Genomic DNA, 25,039 nt, shown 5'->3' on the forward strand with positions numbered 1-25,039 from the left:
ATGCTGATTTCCCGAGGTCTTGTGTTTGAAATTGCTTCACCCCGTCTGAATTGCAGTAATCACACCCACCTGCCAGAGGTGACAGGCTCTGGGTCATGCAAAGTGCCAGCACCCTGCGGCTTGCCCTCTGGGAAGGAAACCTTTCTGTGTCAGATTTGCTTAGTAATTGCGTTTTCTGAAGTGGTAAAGCACTGCCTCATCCCTCTTAAAGCTTTGGCAGAGTACTGACTTCCATAAATTGCTGACCTAATTAATCATGACATCTGTTTGTTTAGCAGGGCCCCTAATGCTACCAGAACTACCCTTCTGAGACTATCTTTTCAAATACAGGGCTTTGTTCAGATCTGAAGATACGCCTTCAGAAATGCTAGCCTCCTAGTACAGATTTTATTGTGCTTGTGCTGATCATATTGGATGTTTGTGAGGATTTTTATTCAGGAGTCAAACTCGCAGGTTGAGCTGTTCTGTATCAAGCAGGGGATTAAAACAATCTCCTTACAACTGAGCAGTGTTATTCTGCAAGCACTAAATGCATCTAAGATACGTGTTTCTTTTCAGCCAAGCTGAACGTTCCTTCAGAAACCTTTCTCTTTCCCATAGCACAGCAGTGCTCACACATGAGGTAAGCTTTAGTGGTAAGTTTTCCAGTTTTTTTATTGCTTCTATTTAAGAAGTCCTTGTTTGCTTGCAAATCCATGAATTCTTTTAGCTTTTGTAGTCTAGCAGAGGCCTAAGTGAGTCCATCTGAAAGCTGACACGAAACGCTCTGCCAAGACAGTTAGTGTGCGTGTGCTAACATTGGGAACTTAGTTCAGAGCATGTTTGTACTTTTTGAGTGACACCTGTGTGTACCACTGTGGTTCACAGTACAGGGTGATCTCTGAGCACACAAACTTGATTATTTTTGGATGAGACTAAACTGGAACATGTGCTTCAGCAGTGTACCTGATGTGCTGCAGCTGCTAATGCATGTTCAGTCCATGGGGCCAGACTGGAGCTTATCTGAAGTAACACCCAGACACATACTGTGCGGGTGCTGGGTCCTCAGCACTCACTATTTCACTGTAACTACAGTCTTACTGGGCTATCCCACTTATCAATATACAGATAGACTTAATATGTTGGGGAAATGGGACAAACCATTTCAACTTTCCCCTAGTGAAGTTGGGGGGGCTGATATTTACAAACAATGCTATTTTATATAAACATGTCAACATAGAATTAAGTTGCACAGGAGGATGCTTTGGAGACAAGCCTTCTGAATAAAATGTTTTATCTGCATGCCCATTTATCTTAGTCGAGAGAGCAGAGTTCTGTTTCTAAATTCAGAGATGTGTGGGATCCTTGAAAAGTGTTTTCACTCACAGGTAGAAGAAAAGGCCATCCTAAACCTTCCAAAATGTAAAATGAGGAAGGTGAATGTTAGGAAAATCCTCACTCCTCAGCCCTTGTGCTGCTGGATGACCGAAGAGTGTCTATGTGAAGTAAACTGGATTACGCCAGAAGTAGCAAACATGCCTTCTGAGTTTGCACTTAGTGTGCTTTGTGCTTGTTTAACCACAGATTGGGGTGATTAGCCCACTGCTGGGTTTGCACGTTTACAGAATCTGTTTAAGATGCCACATTCCCCTGTGTTTGACATGTGGAGGAGTCTGATTCTGATTGTCTTTGATTCTTAGAAATACACCTTTATAATGGAAGTTTCGCTGGGTCTTTTCTTATTCTCTCTCTGGTTTCTTTTCAGCACTCCCTTTGAACCATTAGATCAGCAACCTTGTGAATAATCCAGCTTCTGCTAGTTTCTGTGCACTCGTTTCTTTGCAGCTTGTTCTTTGCCGTCTATTCAAGTAGTGCAACATGTTTCCTCACTTTCCATTTCCTTTCTTTAACTTTTTTACTACCAGCCATATCCAAGAAATATCATTTGACCCCAGCTTGCCAGAACTTCCCATTCTTGTCCTTCAGGTCACTCTTTATCTATTTTGTGGAGGGAGGCCTCTGAAACACATTAGGAGGAGTTTAAAAACCTTCAGCTTAGATTTTCTGCAGAAGTTTAAGATACCTGGGTGCAAAACTTACCTTAATTCAGAAAACCCCAGCTGGTGTATGTGTAGTTTCCTCTATGCACACAGGTGTATTTGTTTATCTATGTAAGATACATATATACACGCATGCTCCTACAGGTCACCTGGGCAAAATTGTGTTAGCATTGATTGTGTTAGCTTTCTAGTGAGGCTGTGTCTAGGTACATACTCTTCTAAGGAACATCTCACCAGTTAAGAAATTGGAGGCTGAAAAGCATTATTCCTGAAAATTAGAAGTGTTGGCCCATGAGCATACCCAGTACACAGGAGTGTGCATATTTTCAAAGGTATCTTTTCACGTAATTTTTAAATTCTCTTATTTTTAGACAAATCTTTGCTTGTGTTGCTGGGAAGTTTACTAGGGATGTTTTTATAATTTGCTGGACAAACAACATTTAACCAGATTTGACTTTGTAGTCAGAAGTCAGGAATAAGCCTGGAAATAAGAAAACTAATAAAATGCTGGTATTTAAAATAGCTGTTTAAACTATGGCATATGTAGGTGAGGGGATAACAGAACACGCATACCATATGACCCTGTGTATTGCATGTAGATGTTCATGAAGTACATCACAGGGAACTTTTACGTTATCAGATATCTATTGCAGGCATAATGCAAGACCTATCACCAAATCTCTTATTTCCACTCATTGCTTTCATTATGTTCTGTTACATAATTGGAATGCCTCCTTTTTTGCTGCTGCTGGCAACAAACTACAGATCATTAGGAAATCTCTAAGTGATAGTGGCAACTGTGGGTAGAGCTACCAGAGAAATCGCGCAGTGCGCTCCATAAACTGAACTGTATTTTCCCCTCCCGTGTGACACGATAGGCCCCACATAAGCTTTCTCTGTTTACTTTCAAAGATCCCATGCTTTACAAAGCAAAAATGGGTCACAGGTATAGCTGATGTAGTTGAACATAGAAAACAAATAAACCCTACCATCATCCAATTGTGATGTAAAAAATCTAATTAGGAGAGATTAGTTTAATCTGCTAGAGCTGTCTCTGTGTACATGCGGGCAGCAGAAAAAGGATCTATTTTCTTAAAATAACTTGACTTAGAATCTCAGGGTTAAAATGTTTGTTTGCTGAATAAAACTATTAAACTGTCTGATTGCCTCACATGTAGTCGTGGTGCTTAAACACAGTCTACAGCCAAGCAGCAGCAGCACTAGTTTCTCTGCTTTGCACTGCCATTAATCAGAGTGGACTTTCCTCTCTGGCTTTATAAAGCCCTTTGTTTCTTTGTCAAGATTGCAGCAGGGTGAGTCTCAGTTGTTATATGAACATATGTCCAACAGAAATTAGATCAAAGCCACTTGTAAAAGGGAGGTTGCCGTGTCATCCTTTGTGAAGGAAGTCAGGTTAAAAAGTCAGTGGTTTAGGTGGCCAGTCTGTGCAGAGGCTTGAAGGTCCTGAGAATGCGTTGGGAAGGAAGCAGTGTGCTGAGTGCAGTGCTCTGCTGTCAGAGCTGCAGTGTGGTCTGGTGTAAACCTATCAACTGTTAAGTTCAGTGAAACACAGTTGTGTGGAGAATTCTGAAAGCTCTCCCCAAAGCCTTGTGAAGGAGAAAGAAACAGGCAAACACTGCCACATCCCTTTTTATTTTTTTAAATAATGAAGGCTGTATTGGTGATCAACTTCTACTTGGAAGAACAGTCACAGTGAGGCAGTGAGGGAAGCTGTGATAATGCTTATACAGAGCCATTGCCTGGCGTAAGCACTGGTGGGAGGTTTTGCTACATTGCTGTCTCTTTCAACCCTTATAGATTCTTATCTACAAAGAATTCAGTGTTCACTCGGTGCTTGTTTGCTTCTGGATCTGACCATACTACCTGGGGGTAATTTATGTTGGAGATGTGAAATGAGCCATTTAACACTAATATGTAACTTGATTTAGTAAATATTAGTTGAAGTAGGACAGAGCTTGTTGAAAACCTCTCTGAATGCATCTCTGGAGGTCTGAATCTGAATACACATAAGGTCATGTTGTATTTAGCTTAATGTATTTCTGTGTGAGTTTGCAGCTTGCTGACATTTTAGAAGTTCGGGAAAACATAAAATCGAAGATCAGGTGAGAAGAACGAAAATTTTTTTCTCCTGTAGTGGTGTTGTGAAAGTTACTTTTGTGTCTTGCTGTCTCTATTCTTAGAGAGTGATGGTCCTTGAGGAAATGTACTGAACTACCTGTATTTCTGCACACGCAAGTGTTACAAGAGCAAACTTCCCAGGCCTTTCACAAGGGAAGTGTAGCAACAGCAAGGACATTAATTTTGTCAGAATAATTTGTGAAAATGAATGGGGTGAAAAAAAATTGTCTTCTCCAGTTACTGCAGTTCTGATTTGTCTAGAAAGCCCAGTAGAAATTTCCAGTCTCTCAAACATTGTCTCCAACAGAAAACAACACTTGTGCCACCTTCATGAAACAAGTGGAGCTTAGAGAAAGTATTGAAATTCCTATGAACTAAGTTTTGAAGTAGTAGGAAAGATGTCTGTCTTCTCTAAGGCCATATCAGCAGACATACACTTGAAAGAATCTGCTAATAAAATTATGGAGGGTGATAGTTGTTTGTCATGATAATATTAAAGAATTTGAGAATTAATGAACACATTACACTCTTCTTAACCTGATGGTAATGAGGAAGGCTGTGATATGACAGTACCCCTGGAGCTCAGGCTCCTCGGCAAAAGCAAGAACATACTGTAGGTAATGATTAAATTCAGAAGAAAATGGCTTAAAGAAATACTCAGTTGAGAGAAATTCTTGGTAGCTTTTGATAATAAGGTGTAAGAGGATAATAAGGTGTAAGAGGTGTAAAAGGACCCTTTGCTAACTGCTGTTGACAGTCTGGAGGCCAGGAATCTTCTACTGAAACGCCAGGATGAAGTCAGGGAAGAGCTATTGTTTGTTGTTGGCAGCCAGTCAAAATATGAAACCTTACTCTACATAATGCTAATTTGCTTACCTCATTTCTAGGCCTCACTGTTACCTCACATAAAGTAAAATATAGAAATATCAGTTTCACTGCATGACTGTCTTCAGCCTCCTGTGCTATCAGCTGGGAAATAAATGGTTAACTTTATTCCTAACCCAGACATCTTTTTGTGGTTCCAGCTGTAACAGTAGAATATGTGCTGTCTAGCAAGGTCTAGGTGATAAAAGCTGTCACATTTCCCTGCTGAAAAAAGAGTGAAGAAAAGGTCTTTTTTTTTTTTCTTTTTTTTCTTTTTTTAAATTACTTCATTGTTTAAAGATTTTTTTTTAACCCTTTTTTTTCTTCTGATGTTGTCCTGGAGGTTGTAAGATAGAATTGAACTTTGAGAAATTAGATTTTTTTAAAATGTAAAAATTGAATTAATTTATTTCTACTGAATTAAAATCAGTATTTAGATTTATTATACTGTGTATTAAAACTAGCGGTAATGACTGATGTAACCAATTACTTGTTTTACTTTCTTGTCTTCTGTCAACAATATATGAGTTTTCTTCCTGAATGTATGCAGCAAATTGTTCTTCCATGTAATAGTATGAACTTCTAAGGAAAAAAAAAAAAGAAAAAAATTTTAAAAATAAGTACTATTTTTTATTTTCTTGAGTTGGAGCTTTGTAAGAGTCTTCCTAAGCTTCAGTAGTGTGCTGGTGATAGAACCAAGTTATTTTTGTTGGCCCTTACAATGAGCCTGCTGGAAAGGAAGTCAGTTCCTGCAAAAGGAAAATTAACAAAACACAGATTTTCATATGCCATAGGTATAAGTCACATCCCTTGAGCATGTTGCCTTCAGGCAGCAAGCATATGCCATTTTAAATAGTAACAGTCATAATTCGCATTAGCTTCTTAATGAAAAACTGAATGAACAGTTCAAAAGTGTGGGGGGCTTTTTGTGGTTTTAGGAGGGGCTTGATATCTATGTTAATAAACTTTGCTTTTTTGGAAACTGAATTTCTTCTAGTGCCTGTGCTGTTTCTAATTGCAGCTGTCTCAAGCCACCACTGATTTTGTGAGCAGGGTGCTGCCTTTAAAGAATGAAGATAGATCTCCACCATGACCAATCACTCCAGAAGTTCATGCACCTCCTGAGCTCAGGTGGACTTCTCAACACATTATTGCTAGGTACTATTTTTATCATGGTCATACGTCATTATTTTATTATTGTGTTTTGCTCTACTTAAATTAGTAGAGCTTGAATCTTAACAGCACAATTCTATGTTAGTCTGTCTGAGTAATGCCCAGATAGGAAAGGATATTTCAGGATTGAAAATTAAGTATTCCTTATTTATTCTGTGCTGCTACAGAACCTGAGGCTTATCTCTCCAGTGTCTTCTGATTGCATTATTTAAGGTTTTTTTCCCTACACTTTCTTCTCATGTTTACCTGTCTAATTCAGATTTCTAAGCAATATAAGGTTAATATACTTTAACACATCTGTGAAACCACTCCATTTAGGAAAGCAAGGTTCTTTACCTTTAGCTCCTAGTGAAGGTTTTATAAACAAAGCAGTCTGGGGAAATATAAATGTATTCTTTTTCACCCTAAAATTAGAGGTGATTCTAAAGTGTGTCTTTAGAAAAGACAAAAATAGAATCTTTCTTTAAGTTTTATATGTTGATTGCACTTCATGTATTAATGCCATAACTTGAATAGTTTGGTTTTAGGCCAAAAGGAAAAGTACTTTTAAATTCTGACGCATTTACCAGAATCTTAACTTTGGTAATCAATCTCGTAGTCACTTTCTTAAAGAGCAATTCCTTTGGCACTTTGTGCATATTAATTAGGTTGTCTGTCACTGAATTACTCCTCTTATAAGAAATATCTCTCCCCACCACTATCAACAAGTGTAAATAGCAAGGTTTAATATAAAAAACCTTAAAAGTTAAATAGCAAGCACAGTCTGGATAACCTTACTTACTGCCCTTTTTTTGCCCAAGGTTATTGGTTTGGGCTTTTTACTACTTATATTTTTAGTCTCAAAAATAGCATTTTTTTCTGGAAAATCTAGCTAACAGCATTTTATCTGGCAATCCTAATCCCATTTATGGCCTTGCACTACAAATTTTCTTACTAATAATAGTGAAAGTTACAGGGTGGTGCAGGTATGTATGCCATATATAGCGAGAGATTTAGGAACATGAGCTAAGACTCTCTGTACTGCTAGGGAATCTTTCACTGAGATAGAAACTCTCAATGATGGATGGCTCATTAAAGAGCCAGGAGGAAGAGGAGAGGCCAGGCCACTGGCAGACTGCAGATTTTATGGCCTTGACACGAAGGCTTGAATTTCCTTTCACAGCTGTTGCAGAAAGATTGCAGTGTCTGTCTGGGGTTTAGGGGAAGGCAAGAGGAGCTGGAACAAAACTGGCTTTTCCTCATTTGTTCAGCTGCAGGATTCATTCTTCAGCATAGCAGCAGGTTGGAGAACTCTGGGTTATGCAAGAGTGTCAGAAAGCCACCTGACTGCCCATAGTTGGCAACTCTGTGAAGAGAACCTCACTGGAAATTCCAGAGGAGTGGCAGGCGTGCCACACTAATGGCAGCTCCAAGTTGGTGACTGGTGGGAGCTGCCTGCAACCAAAAATAGGACAGCTTTCCATCTGAGAATGTTCTATGAGACATTAGCCTGCTTACATGCAGAACCTGCTGCCACTAGTGAAACTGCAAAAGTATTGACTTTTCTTGGTGGTGCTCAGCTGATTTTATTCCTGGGTTCTAAACCCTTCCAGCAGCTAATTGCTCAGAAGTGCCCTGGGTTGGGTAAATGTCTGAATAACAATTAGATGTGCTTCTTTTCAGTTAGTGAAGGAGAAAAAAAATTGAATGTTAGTGTCTAAATTTAGCCTTTTCTGTCTCCTGAGTACACTCAGCAAATCAAGTAATCAATTTAGATTGGTTTCCTAATGTCGGCTCTGAAAAAGAAATGTCTGTGTTCTGACACTTAGGCTTGCAAAGTTGGCCTCCATTACTACATGGTTGGCTGCTTTTTTGCAAAAATACAGCATGGCAAACTCTGGAAGGACTAGCATTTAGCCAATTTGATACAGAATTTCTTATTCTTCTGTATTCAGTTCTTTGGTCTCAATGTCACGACTTCAGTAATGTTTCCTCCCATAATGGGTTGAAATAGGCTTCAGATCCCATCAGTGTGAAGCTAGATCTCCCAAAGGAAAACTGGTCCTCTTCTGCATGTCATGATGCGTGTTTAGGATGCCAGTATTGTCTATACTATTAAGACCATTTTTCAACGTATCGTGTTAGGCAAAGTCACCAAGCTGTGGGTGAATTTTTTACCCTTTAGCTGGTATTTAGACTATATGTCAAATTTTCTTTTTCCTTTTGAAGGTAAAAATTCATGGTGATTAAAATTAGTCATGAACCTAGAAAACAGAGCATACAATGGTCTAAATTCTGTTGTATACCTACTAAAATGTAGTGGGAGTTGCTGAATTTAAAACCATAAAAATATGAGATCCTGTATTTTTTAATAAAATGGCAACAAAATGGATTTGCCTTTACAAAATCCATTCCAGGCTGTGTTAATCAATATACCTTTATAGTGTCTGAATGGAAAACCTAATTCTGTCTTTATCATAATAACTAAACAGTTTTATGTAAAATCGTGTCCAGCTGTAAATCCATCTTTTCTTGGAAAAAGTAGTTTGAAAGCACAGATTTAATCTGATAAATGATGCAACAATTAACTGCTTTCATTACTTGCAAGTCCACGTTAATAGCTGTATTCATTGTTAGTGACTTTTTTCATTGGAAAGAGATGCTTTTCCTTTCTATTGCTTTTTGGTGATGACAAATGTGTCACAGGAAACAGTCTTCAAACAAAGGAAAACCATGATTTTTCATGTGTGATAGTGTATCAAGTGCAAAATAAAATGGTGCAGACAATGAAAGGAACCGATCTCTATGATAACGTAATCTTAAAATAAGAACAGAAAACTGTTATTTTGCTCTGAGGTCTGTTTCAGCTGTCAGCTAAGAAATGGTAATGCATCCTTTGCCACAGGTTAACCAGAAGTGTTGATGCAGAAGAATGAGCTTCTTTAGGCAAGTCAGACTTCTACTCTGGAAGAACTGGATCCTCCGGAAAAGACAAAAGGTAAAGTATTAGCCTTTGGATTTCAGCTTTGGACCATGCACTCCACTGGATGAAGTGACTGGTACATTTATCAGCATGTAAAAATCACAAATTCCTCAAAGAATCAAATGTGATCTTTGTATGGGCCTGCTGTCCAGGATCTTGTCTGGTGCAGTTTGCAAAGCTGCTCTTTACAGACTGAACATAGAATACTTATACTGGGATTTTCTTTGACAAATAGTATTGTGTACCAGGAGAAGAGTTGTGGTGGTGTCCTTTAACCCCAGCCAGCAACTAAGCACCATGCAGCCACTCACTTACTGCCCCCCATCCAGTGGGATGGGGGAGAAAATTGAGAGGGGAAAAAAAAAAAAAAAAAAGTAAACCTCATGACTTGAGATAAAGACAGGTTAATAGGACAGAAAGGAAGAAAATAATAATGATAATAGTAAAATTACAATAATAATAATAATAAAAGGATTGGAATATACAAAACAAGTGATGCACAATGCAATTGCTCACCACTCGCTAACCGATGCCCAGTTAGTTCCCAAGCAGCGATCTGCACCCCTGCCCCGGCCAACTCCCCCCAGTTTACATACTGGGCATGACATCACATGGTATGGGATACCCCTTTGGCCAGTTTGGATCAGCTGTCCTGGCTGTGTCCCCTCCCAACTTCATGAGAAGCTGAAAAATCCTTGACTTAGTATAAACACTGCTTAGCAACAACTAAAACCATTAGTGTGTTACTATTCTTATTCTCATATTAAATCCAAAACATAACACTATACCAGCTACTAGGAAGAAAATTAACCCAAAACCAGGACATGTGTGTAGTAATATTTTTGTATTTTCACATAAAAAGATCTGCTATTAGAAAACATCATAAGCACCATTCAGCTCAGGGAGGTTTGATTCCTAACTGTAGATTTGCTCCTCACATCCAGCTGCTCTTAGATGTGAATCCAGTTAGGGCCCTAAAGTTCACACAAATTTTATCTTTATTAATATGGCTGAATGACATAAGGTGAAAATCAGACAAGTATTTTAAATCCTTTCAAATCGTCTTAGATCTTATGATACTTTGTCTTAGAGCAAATTTATCTATTACTTTCCACCTTATTTCATCATAGCTGTTTTTTTCTTCTTCTTTTTTTTTTTGTTTTTTATTTAGAGCCAAATTTTCTTAGGATCAAACAAAACCTCAAACTAGCGTATTGGTCATCTGATGTACTGGAACTACTACTGTCCAGCAAAAGAAGTCCCTCTGAGGTCCTATAGAGATAGACTACCTGTTTCAAAATAAAAATAATGAAAAAGTACATTACGGCATCTGTGAGGCTGTAACAGTCATGCAAACAATTTTGCTATAATAACAGAGATGAATAGGGTCAAACTGAACCATGGGATGAGTTGAAATGCTTACCTATGCTGACCTAATTTTAGTCATTAGGAATGACTCGTGTGCTGAAATTTCCAGGATCAAAGGATTATCTGATTTTCTTCACAGACAAATAGAATGTCCCTTCTTTCACAGCTTCCCAGCAGACTGTCTCCCACAGTCTACATTACCATCAAGAGCTGATGCATATAACATTGCTAGCTCATGATTTAATATGGTATGAAAGTCACCAATATATACTTGAGGTAAATTACACCAAATATAAGGACTCCTTTTTGAAGCTGGACTTAAGTTACTGATTGTCAAAGAGCTGTAGTAGTTTGGTTCTCAAGTTCAGGGAGAAAAAAAAAAAAAAAAAAAACCAGAAAATCCACATCTTTCTGATCTTCAAATGTGTGTACTGAGAGAATTGGAAGCCGCTGTTTTTTAATTTTTAGCAAATGGGTCTTTATGTAATTCTTCAGTATTTTCAGTGTATGAAATACTGTTTTATTTGGGCAAATCTGCTCAGATATGTGACCCAAAGTGACTGCTTGGGTTTCAGGAATTCTCTTTTTTCTTGTTTACTCTTTCCTATAGAATTTTCAAAAATGCTATCTTGGTGTTGCCAGAGATCCCTTTCTGTGATGAGCATTCCTAGCTTCTAAGCACAGTGATTTAATCCACAACAAAAAAATATTTTCTGCACTCTGAAGAGTAAAACATTTTACAACGGAGTCAGTAAAAGTAACTTCCTTTTCTAAATATATAAACCTACGCATTTATTTGTCCACACAGAGAAACTAGGCAACCAAAACAAAAATCCATAATGTCAAAAGTAGCTATAAAATGTATTTTGGGAAAATAAGTCTGGTTTTTGTTAACCATCATGCAGTACCATAAATGGAAGCATATCCAATCTTCTACTCAAATTCATCATTTAGTCTAATCTAATTCACAAGAGGAAAGACTTAGTTACAGATTTAACAGTTGATTCACAGCCAATTTAAGCTTGTCATATTTATATGGTCTTATCACTGTGCTTGGTCCATTACAGCTCCGTCTGGATATTACATTTCTCTGTACATGTTGCTGGGATTTCTGGCTGTTTATCTTGGGGTTCTGCAGGCTTATGGGCTGCTCTCTGATCCTTCTAGTGAGTTCTGAGACACCTGTGTGTCCTCAGGAAAAGGATCACAGGAAAGAATCAGGACCCTAACAGCGCTTGGTCTGTCCTTATCACATGACACATTGTGTACCAGCTTGAAAGAAAGCTTCCCTTGTGCTTTAGCCTTCAATCCCTTCCAAACTCATTAGCTCAGACAGAAAGGAATTACTGAATTCAAGTCTGAGGATTTTGTATTTCCTGGGAATGAAGTAAGAATCGACATCTGAACAATAAACCAGATGAACTCTGCAACAAAGATGACAACCAAGGAGTCTCCCCGGTTCTTACCCATCTGAATTTATAGGTGTGTAGTGCTTGTCTCAAATGTCTTATCAAGTGGATGGCAATGGGTGTTAATCAGACCTTGTGGACCCCTGTTGAGAAGGGTCTGTAACACTGTATTCTGAGCTGTGCACAACAGCTGTCAAGGAGAACTGTACAATGGTAGGTTTCCTTCTCTAATAATTGTGTTATCTGCCCTTTGCTACTGGTAAGATTTTGTCTGTCTATAAAAATATCAGAAAGAAAGCCTTAAGAGAAAAAGTGCAAGATAAGAAATATTTGCCTGGTGTAAAGCTTTCTACCTTTTTGCTGTAAGCATAAGCTATGTTTAACTAAAGCTATTAGGCAAAGTTACAGTGGAAAAAACAGGGCAGGTCCAAAAACCTGTTCTTAATTATGCTGTGGAGTATCTTTTGCCCTGCATCACTCAGTTTGAAAAGAAAACATTCACACGTGACCCATCTTGTCTCTGGCTCTGCTGCTGTATGCATTATTGTTACGTATTTGGTGCCTGATTGGGGAGGCAGGAGCAAAGCAAAGGAGGCAGGAAGGGCTTTCCTGTGCATGTGCTACAACCCTCGTTCTGGAGACAGTTTGTCCTGGCTCTTGTAGGAGAAAAAAAGTGCCACGTGGCTGGACACAAAAATCCTATAGCTGGACCTCGGAGCCCAAAGCCTGTGTCACAGGATCAAAGAGTTGTAGTTTCAAACCTCTGCCAAAACACACAGAGACGGTAAAACAAACTGAAACATAGGAGTGGAGGAAACAGACTGAAAACCAGGCAGGATGTTGCTCTGTCGTAAAGCAGTGCCCTTGATTTTCTGTCATGACTGGGAGCTGGTGACTGTTCTAAGTGTATTGAAAGATCTGGGCAATAAAGTGGCCTTTGATGGGGTCGTCTTTGTTATTGAATAAGGTGTTTGATCTTAATGTATACATTTCTACCTGTATTAGAAAATTAATAATGTGGAAATGAATGATGACAAAAGGAAACAAAAGTAAAGATGAAAGAATGCAAGCTTATGCTAAAGTCTTTTACCTCTGGGTAAGCACAGTGCACTGACAGCCTACTAATGAGCCTAGCATTGTGAAAGCATGGATTAAAAAAACCCAACATTTTTTCTCTTTTGTATCTAATCCTTTTTTCCTGTATTGTTATAGTCATCCACTTTGTATAAAAACTATTTAGACTTATATCTGGTCTATCTGGCAGTTTAGTACTACCTGCCATCTCTTTTTACCTCACTCAGGATGCTTAAAAGTTTCATTAGAAGAGATGGAGAAGCCACTGCATTAATGGTGATGCTTCATGGTGCTCTGATGAAATCCTTGCTATTTCCGGGTGTCCTTTCCAAATGGTGAAACAGGCAAGGGATAACCATGGGCACATGCTGCACTGGGTATTGCTGCTGTGAGAAGGAGCCTCAGCCCTCTAGTCACTTAGTAACTCTATACATGGTTCATCTGTAAAATTTATTTTTAATTTTTTTTTTCTTTTTTTTTTTTCCAGCTTCGTTTTCTGGTGGAGCTTGTATGGCCTCTGTCATTATTTCTTGCCCTTGTCTGGCTGAGGAAAACTAATCCACTCTATCGCCAGCATGAATGTAAGAACATAAGATGTTTTAATGCTCTGACTTGTGCTAGATAATGGCTAGAAGTTCTCAAAGATAATGGAGCTGGTTGCCGAGTATTATTCTCCAGTGGCAAAAGAACAGACTTTGCTTCAAGTAGTTTAGTTATTTATAGCCATATGTTATAAGATTTACTAGTGAGGAGGAAAAAAAAAAAAAGCTCTAGTTTTCCTGTGAGATGGTTTCGGACTTACATGAGGTATCAATATTCTATGAAGTTGTAGGTTTCTGTAATTCTGTTACTGAAGAAGTTACTGCCTCACTACTTATTTTAAAAAAAAAAAAAGTTATGTCAGAATTTATTTCAGTTGAAAATAGACATATTGCTTCTGTTAGTGACTTTTTTTGCTTAGTAAAAGAGAAACCTGTATGATTTCCATCACATTCCTTCCGTAGTGAGCCAACCCATCATGCTATTTAGATTCACACAGGCTGCATTAGAAAAGACACCTAATCATTTATATTTCTGTTTCCATACTCAAGGTCACTTCCCAAACAAGGCAATGCCATCTGCAGGAACACTGCCATGGTTACATGGCATCTTCTGTAACATGAACAACCCCTGTTTCCACAGCCCAACCCATGGAGAGGGTCCAGGTGTTGTGTCCAACTACAACAATTCCATGTAAGCAGTGCACTGAGGCATATTTTAAAGAATTGTTCTGTGGTGTGAATGAAAAGTGAAAGGTGAGCATTTAAGAAAGCACCAGCGTGCAAATACTGGAAGACAAAAATTTTCAGTTCTAGCACATCAGTTTCATTCCAACGATGGCCAGCAAAGTTGAAACAGAGTTCATGATGGTGGGTTTGGTCCTTTCCAAGAAAGAGTTCAGTTGTAGTAGTCCCTAGGGAAGATGTGTTCGCTTAGTAAAATCCATCCTTTCTATTGCCTACTGCTTAGTGAACGTCTCAGGACAAATTTTTTTGATATAAAAGTATGAAACCCCTAAGCTTTCTTTTCTCATCACTTGAGTTGTCCCTTCTGTATGAGAGCTCTGACAAAGTAGCAGCAAAGGAAAATCTGCTCTGCCACTTCTTATGTAGCACCTGTTTTGGCTACATACTAGTAAGACTTTAACCAGCATAGTAACCTTCAGATACTAAGCTTATTAACAAAATAGGAGGATAGGACATTTCTGGACTGTTAGTGAAAAAGAGCTGTGGGAGTGCTTTATTGCATTGTTTGTTATAGCTGAGTCGTGAAAGACAACATAGTGGACAAAGACCCTTAGAGTAAAAACCTGTTAGAATAGCTATAAAAAATGCTCCAAATCTCCCTTTGCAAATAGTCCACTTTGGAGCATCCAGTGATTAAAATTCATGAGCTAACAATGTCAAGGCCATTAAAGCTCCAGTCATGTGAAGGTCTGTAACTTGGAGTTAACTTAGCATTTGACCTTTTGTTCCTAGTGAACAGGATTTAAAATAGTTGGCTGCACTTTTTTTGTGGGGTACAGTCAATCACACAGTGAAGCTATAGGGTTCTGTTTTCTATACGTTCTGGCTTTTCTAGGTTGCTTATTACAGAGCAAACTGTCCCTTTGTGAATCAGAGTAAATTCAGTTCATTACAGAGGAAGCAAATACATTGTGTTTTCTGAAAGAATTTAGTCCTTCCTGTTTGCCATTTCCTGTAAGCTAAAAGAAGTCAAAGAGGACTGAGATATACCATTCCATGTATGGAAAAACATAACACCGTTAAAGAAGTGTAATGGCCTCTCCTGCTGTGAATAAGAATTTTTTTGTACTCATTTATAAACACAGGGCCTGATTGCATCCTCACTTGAACTGCATGTTCTAACCCAGAACCAGTAGGTGAACAGCTGCCTGTGACAGTTTGTCACTCCCGTTTTCCTGCCTCTCCTAGAAGAAATGCTTTGAAGGGACCTGAACACCACCCTTACATTGGAGGGGACTGAACTGGGAGAGGGAAGAGGATTCTGTGTCTGAATGATTCCATGTCACTTACCTGGCTGAGCAGGGCTGCATGTGCCCAGAGTGCCCCATCCAAATGCTGGAGCTGAGCCTGGGCCAGAAGCAGAGCAGATTTGCACCATAGCTGTGAGGTGAATGGTCTCTGGGGAAGGTCCTGTCTCCCCAGAAAGATCAGCGTGGCTAATGAAGAAAGTGTATGAGGCGCCAACCTTCTGCAACACCAGTAGCCCTCTTAAACCTTCTGTGCACTTCCAAATCTAACTGAATCCCGCACCACCTGGAACTAGTCTGTTGTCACCACAAAACTGACATTTGAGTTTCAAGACTAAGGACAAAATAGTTTATTTTTTCCTCATCCCTAACACAGAGAAAGTTGACTTCACTCTTCTGTGTGTGTGAAAGGTTCTCAAGAGTCATCAGTCTTAAATTATTGTTGGTTCACTATTTCTTCTTTCAGTCTTGCAAGGGTATATAGAGATGCTCAGGAGCTCTTACTGGAAGCCCCTGAAATCCGTGACCTTGGCAGAATCTGGGAAGAACTGATCATTATGACTCAGTTTATGGAAACAATGAGGACTAATCCTGAAAGAATTGCAGGTAATTGTTTTGTCTATATCCTTTAGACTACTGAATTTTTCCTTCTGAGAGCTGACTGGTAGTTATTCTGCAGATTGACAACATTATAATTTATTTCACATGTGGCTGTTACTCTGCTTACTGTTAGAGAGGGTAAGTTAAAACTCATCCAGTGTTGTAACAAACACCTTTCATTTGAGAGAAAGGAGAGAGGCAGTCAGCTCCATTCTTCCTTAAATAACAGCAGACAAAACACAAACCCACGGATATCTCACCACCCAAAGTAAAACACATGGATGAAGAGATTTCATTAGTTATTATTACAGTAGAGGCAGAAGCAGTAAGAAAGCATCACTGGAAGATGCAGAGGAATGGAAAGCTAGGAATATGCCTGAATATATACTAGGAGCATAAACCAGAGAAGAGCTTGGAAATACTTTGCTTCAAGTGTTAGCTGAAATAGGTTTGGAACAGTGAAGAAGGAAACACTTTCTTGTTCTGATGATGTGTTTAGAGGGAGAAGGCATTGCACACGTCACGTCTTATAAACAGGATTGCAAATTATATGACTTCATTAATTTTTTACTTAACCTGCTGAACTCAAAACACAATCCTGGGGAAAAATAGGAAATGGACTAATAATAAATTTTTCATTGAGTATTTGGGCTTTAAGTACAGAATTTGAAAAGATGCTCCTAAAACTAAAGGCACAAGAATGGACTGGCTTTGAGAACTGATCTGTCTCATTCTCAAATCCTTTGCCACAGGAATAATATTCTTATTAAAATCAAATAGTCACTCTCCATATGCTTTTAATAAGATGTGTACAAATCATCTGATATACATGCTCCACTATTTTATCTGAGGTTTCTAACTAGAAGTAAAAAAGGGACTATCTCATTGTAAATAACTGTGAGATAATCAAAATGCCCCAGAATACAAACAACAAGAACCTGAGTATAGTCCAAATTGTGGTTTGTACACAGCTATAGAAACCAAATCCGTCTATTTAGAGGTGAGGAAAAGCGTGACCTGGCATGGGTTTGCAACATACTGCTAAGGTACCACACCCCATGGTTTGGGAAGTTGCTTTTGCATCCCGTATCAACTTTACTCAGCAGTTGGAAAATAGACTACATTCCTCCCCACTCCTGTGAAATATAATGTTAATGCTCTTTCAGAATCGGGGGGACGGGGGGGTTAATGTGTTTTACTTTAAAAAAAAAAAAAAAAGAAATGTCTGGAATCTCCTGTTTCCTGAAAGAAAGTAACAAAGTCAGTTCTGTAGCTAAAATAATAACATGTGAATTGCCACCTTTTTCCATACAGAAAAAGGTACTGCAGAATTGACTATTTAAGTTCTCTGTGTGTGTAGCTTACTACTATTGCCTGTAAGTAACAATCTTAACAGAATATTGTTATAGCTGCAGAGCTGATCAATGAAAAATTAAGAAATGTCAGAATTGAGCTTGTTCCTTCTCTGGATTCCTTAAACCAGATCTACCTCTTGAGTCCTCCTTCCTTGTCCCATTTGCCTCTTATACTGACGCATTTGATGAGATTTGTTCCTGTGGTGTGCTTTTTCCTCCACAATGCCTGGGTGCCAGGAACAGCGTCAGTGAGAATGAGGGACAGGTCTCTGCTATTGTTTTCAGTGTTTACAGCTTGAACAAATACATAGAGGAGCAACTGAAGAAGTTCTGCTCAGCCCCTGGAGCCCTAGGGCAGAATACGATTATTGCAGATGGAATTGTGGAAGTTAGTTGTCAAACTCTGATGAGACTCTACTTAACTCACAGAATGGAGATGCTCAGCAGCAAATTTGTGCATGTTTATGTGGAGTTGTCTAAAGCTACTTTCCCCATGTCAGCATGATACCTGCTGCTCCTATCAGTTTCAATTGCCTGTTCGAAAGACTGGAAGAACTAGTGCTTTTCAAGCATTCGTTACCAAAGCCTGTTGATGCTATGTGAACTACCTTTAATAAAGGCTGTAGTATTCAATAGACATGAGCAACATTCACTTTCCAAGGTTTCCCTTGGACCATACTGAGGTGGAATTCACGCTGATACTGATTTGTAACAGAGACAAGTTAAAAAAGATTGGCACTGTTTGACTTTAAATCAGCAGTATTTTGAATATTGTTATAGATGGGATTAGGGAAATTTGGTGGCCTCTCACGTGTTTAATTTAATAGTGGGTAGTCTCATTGGTTTACCTGAAGATTTGTCAGTTTTTAGTTTAATAGTTGGTAATCTAGTTTAATATGACTATTAAACTACAAACAATTTATGCTTCTCTAAGGAAAATGAATTTTTTCGTGTGAAAGATTTTCAAAGGACCATTTTTGCAATATTATAGAATAAGATTAACTAGCTAAGATTAATGGACAGCAAGTGATAAATTAGTGTAAATGTAAAAGATTGGCTAAAGTTATTTACACAAGGCCCAGAAGAAAGGACACTAACAATGGTAGCACACTTGAATCTGAACATTTAAAATAAAGCATTGCCTCAGAAAAAAGACAGACACTTTCAAATGCAGTCAGGGATGCTGTCAATACTTCCACTGCTGAAGTTCTAGTCTGAAACACCTTTGAGAGATCTGATATGCAGAGTCAGAACATTCAGCATTTTCTGATGATCATTCCCCAACAAAGGATTAAAATTATTTTGAATTTCAAAAATAGGTTTGGACCCCATTAGTCACTATTAAGTATATGAGCCAAAGTACCTACTTTTTGCAGGTTTAAGCCAGGATATGAGTTGTTCTTTAACTTACTTTGTTTGGTATCTCGCTGATCTCTGCGCTCCTTTCTTCACCCAGGAAGAGGAATACGAATTCTAGACATTTTGAAAGATGGGGAGACCCTTACTTCCTTCTTGCTGGAAGATGCTGGCCTCCCAGATATTGTTGTTTTCCAGCTTATTAATGCTCAAGTGCGCCCTGAACAGGTGAGTAGAGTATAACAGCTACCAAGCTGTAACTTCTGTGGAATGCAATCTCTTGAGTTGTATATGCAAAGTAGCCTCAGTGAGGACCTTGTGCCCAGAATACCTGCTACCTTATAGGTTGGTTGTACAACTTCTCCCTTGGTTTTTTGTGAATCTAGAGGAAGAGGTGTTTATTTTGTCTTTAAAAAACACTTTGAATATGCATTAAATATAGATTATTTGGTCCGATGCTGTTGTTGCTCCCAAATAATGAGCATCAAGAAACGATACTGCCAAGCAATGCATCTGTCCCCATGATTAAAGATTTGGCTCAAAAGCATAAGACAGCTGGGCATCCTTTTGAGACGGCACTCCTGATAAACTGCAGCAGAGAACTATTTGAGGTTCTTAAATTAACACTTAAATTCTCTGCCCCAATATCAGCAGAGTAATATGGTGGCTTTATGGAATTGTCCCACATGAATAGGTGGGAGTGGAGAAGCAGACCCACTTTCTTAGATTCTGATTGAATAATAGATCTGCTCAGAAAATTCAGAGTGAAAACTGCAGGTCAAATCCCTCCTGAAGCGGCTAAGCAGGGGACTGTGTTTGACCAAGTTCAGGCTGTCTCTGCCTCTGCATGTGCTGGTGGCTGGGAGCTCTGCGAGGAATGCTGTATTAATGAATGAATGTTGCTGAATCAGAACTCTGGAACAATTTCTACACTGCATTAGTGTGTGGGTGGAAGCGAGTGAATAATTGAGGCTGAAAGACTCAATTCCTCTTTTTCACTGCCACATAAAACACAAATGCTGGAACTGTGTGTAGCCAGAAAGAGGGAGGGCATTAATGAACTTGCATGCAGTTCCTTTTGTGCACCACAGGTTCCAGCTGGTGTGACTAGTAGCCAGACTACTTATCTGCTGTATTCTTGATTAGTACCAGGGGAAGCCCTCCCCTCTCCTCACTTTGTCATGAAGCAATACCACAAGACAATACCAAAGTAAGTGTCAGTTGATACGTCCTATTTATTTTCACACCTCCATATCAGCTGAGATGGTGAAAATTTGCTTCCTTGCTGCTCGTGACAAGAAGAATATACACAGATACCCTGCTGGACTTCTCTTTCCCTTTTTGTCCCTAACCTCTTCTTTGCCAGACATCTGCTGCGCCAGGAGAACTGTGTGCTGATGTATTAGTGTCTGTTAGCTCCCTAGTGGCATTCATTCATATACTGTTAAAAACTCTGCCTGCCAGTGTATGCAGGACTGAAGTTTTCAACACCATCACTGAAAGTATGGTTGAAACCTGCTGGAACATTGAAACCTGGTGTTTTTCTGCTGTATTTTCTGTGCTGATGTAGAAAGAGACGTAGTTCTCTTCATGCTGGAAATTAAAGAAATCTGAACATCAGTTAGAGAGGAAGCTGGAGGAGACCTGGTGTTAAATACCACTTTTGCTGTCCTCCATAGGGTTTTCTTGTTAGCAGTAATCACAGGGGTACAAGATCATCTCACAAGGGCTGATTTACAGCTATGAGGAAAGAAAGTGCTGTGAATACTTCCTCCAAGAGGAACTGATGCAGACAACTAATCTCATAATTTTCAAAAGACCACAAGAGAATTATTTTCGATAGGAAGTGAACACTTGATCTCCCATGGGAGGTAAATCGCTTAATTCCTATAGACCTTCTTGATAAACAAGTTACTCAGGCTGGACTTACGGTTGGTTGAGGTAGAAGTTGCAGAGCCATGACTAGAACCTAGATCTGTGGTCATCTTAAGCCTCAGCCATGATAGTTCATCTCTAGTTCTTCATGCTGCTCTACCCTTGGTTTGCTTGCATATCACTGTACACCCTCTCCCCCAGCTCTGATGGCACAGAGCTGATCAACCTGAAAGCAACTTGTTTACAAGAGCCTGACTGTTGCCAACAGCTGGCTGCAGATCTGGGTCTGAGCTGCCTGGGAGCGCAGGAAATGACACACAGAGCTGAAAGCTAAACCTGATCAAAGAGCCAACTAACTGAAAAAATAATTTGGACTTCATCTTGCTAGCTTTGGCCAAAGAGTGACACATTGATTAAAAAAAAAAAGTATTGAAGTTTTCCTCTGAGGGCCTGCTTTTTTGAGTCATTCTAAGATAAGGATAAGAGACTGATGTTAAATCACAATAAGAAGTTCGGGAAAGATTGGCAACAGCCCGCTCTACCGGAAAAATTGGAAGGGCAGAGGTTTTATGGTTTTTCTAATCCCATCTGTTCATGAACATTCTTGAAATGCAGTTACAGTTTGTAAATAACCTCTCTTTTTTGTGTGTGTGTGTTTAATCTTTCTCAGTGATGTTAATGTCACAGTTTCCTCATTTCACAAGTCAAAACAAGGTTCCCAGACTGTCTCCCTGTGCAGCTCAGTTTCATTGCAGTTCACACTGGATGATGAGGACCATGCCAGATCAGGCGTATACGGTTAAAAAAATGCTGTTCTTTTCATACACATCCCCAGGACATAAGTGACTGAGCAAATAAGCAAATTCTTTCACTGTCATAAAGTCAGTTAAATCCAATTCAAATGTTCCAGTTTGAGGGAGGGCAGGGGTGTTTGCTTTTGGAGTTTTTTGCAAGCCAGACTGTATCTGTCAGATGCATTTCCCCTTTTGCATTCTGTCTCTCTTCATACTAACTTGTGTTAACAATGCATTTATATGGGTACAGCTGTAGTGATGATAGTGACAGTACCTCTCAGATACTTTTACTAGAAATTCACATCACTTCTTTGCATCATAATTCCAATATACAATCTGTGCATAATTCAAGTGCCTTTTTTTTTTTTTTTTTTTTTGGTCAACTACAGCTCCATAAACTGAAACCCAGGGCAGTCATGGTAGACAAAATACAATGTTGTACTAGACCTCTTTCCCCCTGCCTTTCCTATTCTGGATGCTGACTTTCCACAGCGACACACAGTTTTGTTGGTAGCTTCTGACATCTGAAGCACTTAATGAATAACTCCGCAAGCTTGAATCTACTCTCCAAAGCAACTGAATTAAGTTTTTTCTTATTCCTCTGGGTTTTTAAATATTTCTCTTTACAGGCACCACCAAACAAGTCTCAGCTGCTAACTATAGGATATTTGCAGATATAAAATTTTAATAAAGTTCAGAATCTCTTAGATGGCCATGTTAATTTGCTTAGATAGGAAATAAATGTGCACCTATGTCTGACCTGGAATAGGTGTAGTGTATTTGTTTTGATCCAAATGTCTTAAAGACTGGAATGCTCAGCACATTATTTTTCTAAATAAAATGACATTCTGTGCAGATTTTGACAATTTCTTTTTCTATGCAGCCCATTAAATTCCTTAAGCCTAATGATATTGTGTCAGTGCATAGTTCTTGTTTGTCTGAAAGTCTGTGTTGGTCTCAAACACAGTAGGAATTTATAGTCATCACAGTATTGTGAGCTTTTTTCCTTACAATTTGTACTGTGAAAGCAGATGGACAGAGGATGGGAACATTAGCTTATGAGCAATTTCCAGTGCTACTTTTTATTATATTGCCATGTATTCTGTGCATTATAAAGCAAGTAGAACTGAGTCATAGACTACCAAGAAGAGTATTCCATTACAACAATGTAAATCCCAGGTAAATCTACTGATTTCTTTGGAGTTATTCTGCATTTACATTGGTTTAACTATAAACTAATCTGTTTCCAGTGGTTGAATACTGAAGAAAATAATTGTTTTTTTCTGTTCTGTGTTTATATTTGAAGTGGTAATCAGTAGATGGGTGTGGTTTAATGTAAAATGGCTTTGTAAAGCCTGGCTGTATGCCTGTGCAGAGTGACAATGAATAATGGCTGTAGGGAAGCATTGGGGTGGAATAGTCATAACTGAAATAAAATACTGAGGGAAATCAAGCTTGAGAATCAGTGGAACTGGCCTTTTTCTCTTAGAGCAACTGACAGCAAAAATATAACTAGCCTAAACACGAAAGGTAGAGTGATGTGGCACAATCGGTTGGTCCTGGGGAAATACTTTCAAGCAAGCAGTAGCTACCCCTCCTTAACCACAAGGATGGGTAGTATGGCATCAGGTATGCTTAGATGAGAGAGAGAAAGAGAAGATGACTCGCAAGAACTTTTGCAATGAAAGGAAGGATCACTAATGAGAAGAGGAAAAACGTGACTGAAGACACAGTGATCTAGCATAACATCAAGTGAATGTGGTTCAAGACTTAATGCTTCAGCTGACCACATTCTTCTGCCACTCATGAAAATAGTAGCAGGGGCTGATATCAAGGTGTCCACTTTTGATAAATCTTTAATTGTTCCTGAGCAGTATAAAGATTCCACAACAGTAAATGAAATATTGGTTTTGGTTGCAGTTTGCCTACGGCGTCCCTAGCTTGACTCTGAAGGAGATTGCGTGCAGTCAGATGCTCCTGGACCGCTTTATTATCTTCAGCAGCCGAAGAGGTCTCCCTTCTGTGCACAAGGCCATGTGTGCCTTGTCCCAGGAAAGCCTACAGAGAGTAGAAGATGCCTTGTATGCAAATGTTGATTTCTTTAAGCTATTTCAGCTGGTAAGTATTAACACAATCATCCTGCCTTCTATTGTAATTTTTTTGGCTGATATTTCATTGCCCTTCAAGAATTTTCCTTGTAATACATCACCAATGTTGCAAGTGGTCTTTGTTTATTAACCCTTGCAAATGTAAGGTTATGGATGTGTGATCGTTCACCTACCATCAGCAGGACACTAGACAGTTCTGAGTATGCTTTGGTATGAAACAGATTAAATTCAGAGTACAACAGAACTAAAAGATTCAAATGCAATTTTAAAATCAGAGGTGTGTGGAAGTATTATCTGGTCTTTCCAGTCTGTGTAGCAAAACAGTGTGTGGCAAGACCTACAGGGACATTGCTGAGGGTTCTGAAAATACCCCATACAACCCATCCTGTCTTCACTCCATCCAGCATGACAGAATTTTATGCTGAAGTCAAAGCCATGATGCAGCTTGAGTTGGGACAGCCATATGAGCCTTTTTAAAAAAACAAAAACCCACAAAACCAAACAAGTTGTACTGGCTTTCATCACTTTTTCTATAGAAGCTTTTCCTTACCTGTGTTCATTTTCATTACCCTTCTTTGTGCTGTTCCTGTTTCTGCTGTAACCTTCTTGCAATAAATTAACCACAACTGCAATCTTGGTTCAGTATGGAGATATTATGCCATTTTTATATTTATTTATTTGTTATTATTTATATTTTATTATATATTTTAAAGTAATAATATGAATATATGTATTTATATATATATATACACACACACACACACATATATATATATAATGGCATAGTTGTAGGGTGGGTTTTTTTGCTTTTGTTCTCTGTTCTTTTCCTAAAAATTTTCTAATACTCCATTTGTATTCTGCACACTGAGCTGGTGCTTTCAGAGAACTATTCGTAAGGACTCCAAGGTCTCTTTCCTCATGATAGCAAACTTAGAGCCCATCACTGTGTATGTGTCTTTCATGTTTGTTTTCCCCATGATCATGACTTTGCATTTTTCAACAATGAATTTAATTTGCTGTTTTTCACCTTTTAACTTAATGTCATGAGACCATCACATTGTCAGTTTGCTGTATACAGCAGGCAGAATATATGAGCAGCTGCTGAAGTTACATAGAAATTATTGATTGGACTTTTCTGCCACAGCAGGGTAACATCATGATTAATTTAACATGGATTTTATTCAGCTTTGAGTTGCTCAGAACTGGGAACAGAGGATGCCAGAAGCTTTAACTGACACACCAGCCGAATTACTGTTTTATTACTGTGGTATTGACAGTCATTCATTGTGCCCATGTGATTTTGCCAATCCTGATAAGTGTCTGTGGTCAGCTTTTGAAAGCTGCTATTTTCCATTTCTAAAAATATGCTCAGATATTTTCATATATCTGA

General features: G+C 38.8%; 1 protein-coding gene across 7 annotated transcripts in view; it reads left to right on the forward strand.

Moving 5' to 3' along the window:
- Nucleotides 1–315: 315 nt before the first annotated feature.
- Nucleotides 316–25,039, forward strand: part of ABCA4 (ATP binding cassette subfamily A member 4) — an 86,347-nt gene continuing 61,623 nt past the window's right edge. For 2 of the 7 annotated variants that reach the window (XM_052802163.1, XM_052802169.1), the window contains exons 1-8: nt 318–622; nt 6,064–6,200; nt 9,100–9,192; nt 13,516–13,609; nt 14,120–14,261; nt 16,028–16,167; nt 18,973–19,100; nt 23,462–23,659. In XM_052802163.1, the coding sequence (XP_052658123.1) occupies nt 9,127–9,192; nt 13,516–13,609; nt 14,120–14,261; nt 16,028–16,167; nt 18,973–19,100; nt 23,462–23,659 (768 nt within the window). In that variant the 5' untranslated portion in view covers nt 318–622; nt 6,064–6,200; nt 9,100–9,126. Of the gene's footprint in view, nt 636–6,039; nt 6,201–9,099; nt 9,193–13,515; nt 13,610–14,119; nt 14,262–16,027; nt 16,168–18,972; nt 19,101–23,461; nt 23,660–25,039 lie in introns of all 7 variants that reach the window. The other 5 variants (XM_052802168.1, XM_052802167.1, XM_052802166.1 and 2 more) reach the window with 5 other exon arrangements.

This window comes from Harpia harpyja, chromosome 11, assembly GCF_026419915.1.
Source record: "Harpia harpyja isolate bHarHar1 chromosome 11, bHarHar1 primary haplotype, whole genome shotgun sequence".
NCBI lineage: Eukaryota > Metazoa > Chordata > Aves > Accipitriformes > Accipitridae > Harpia > Harpia harpyja.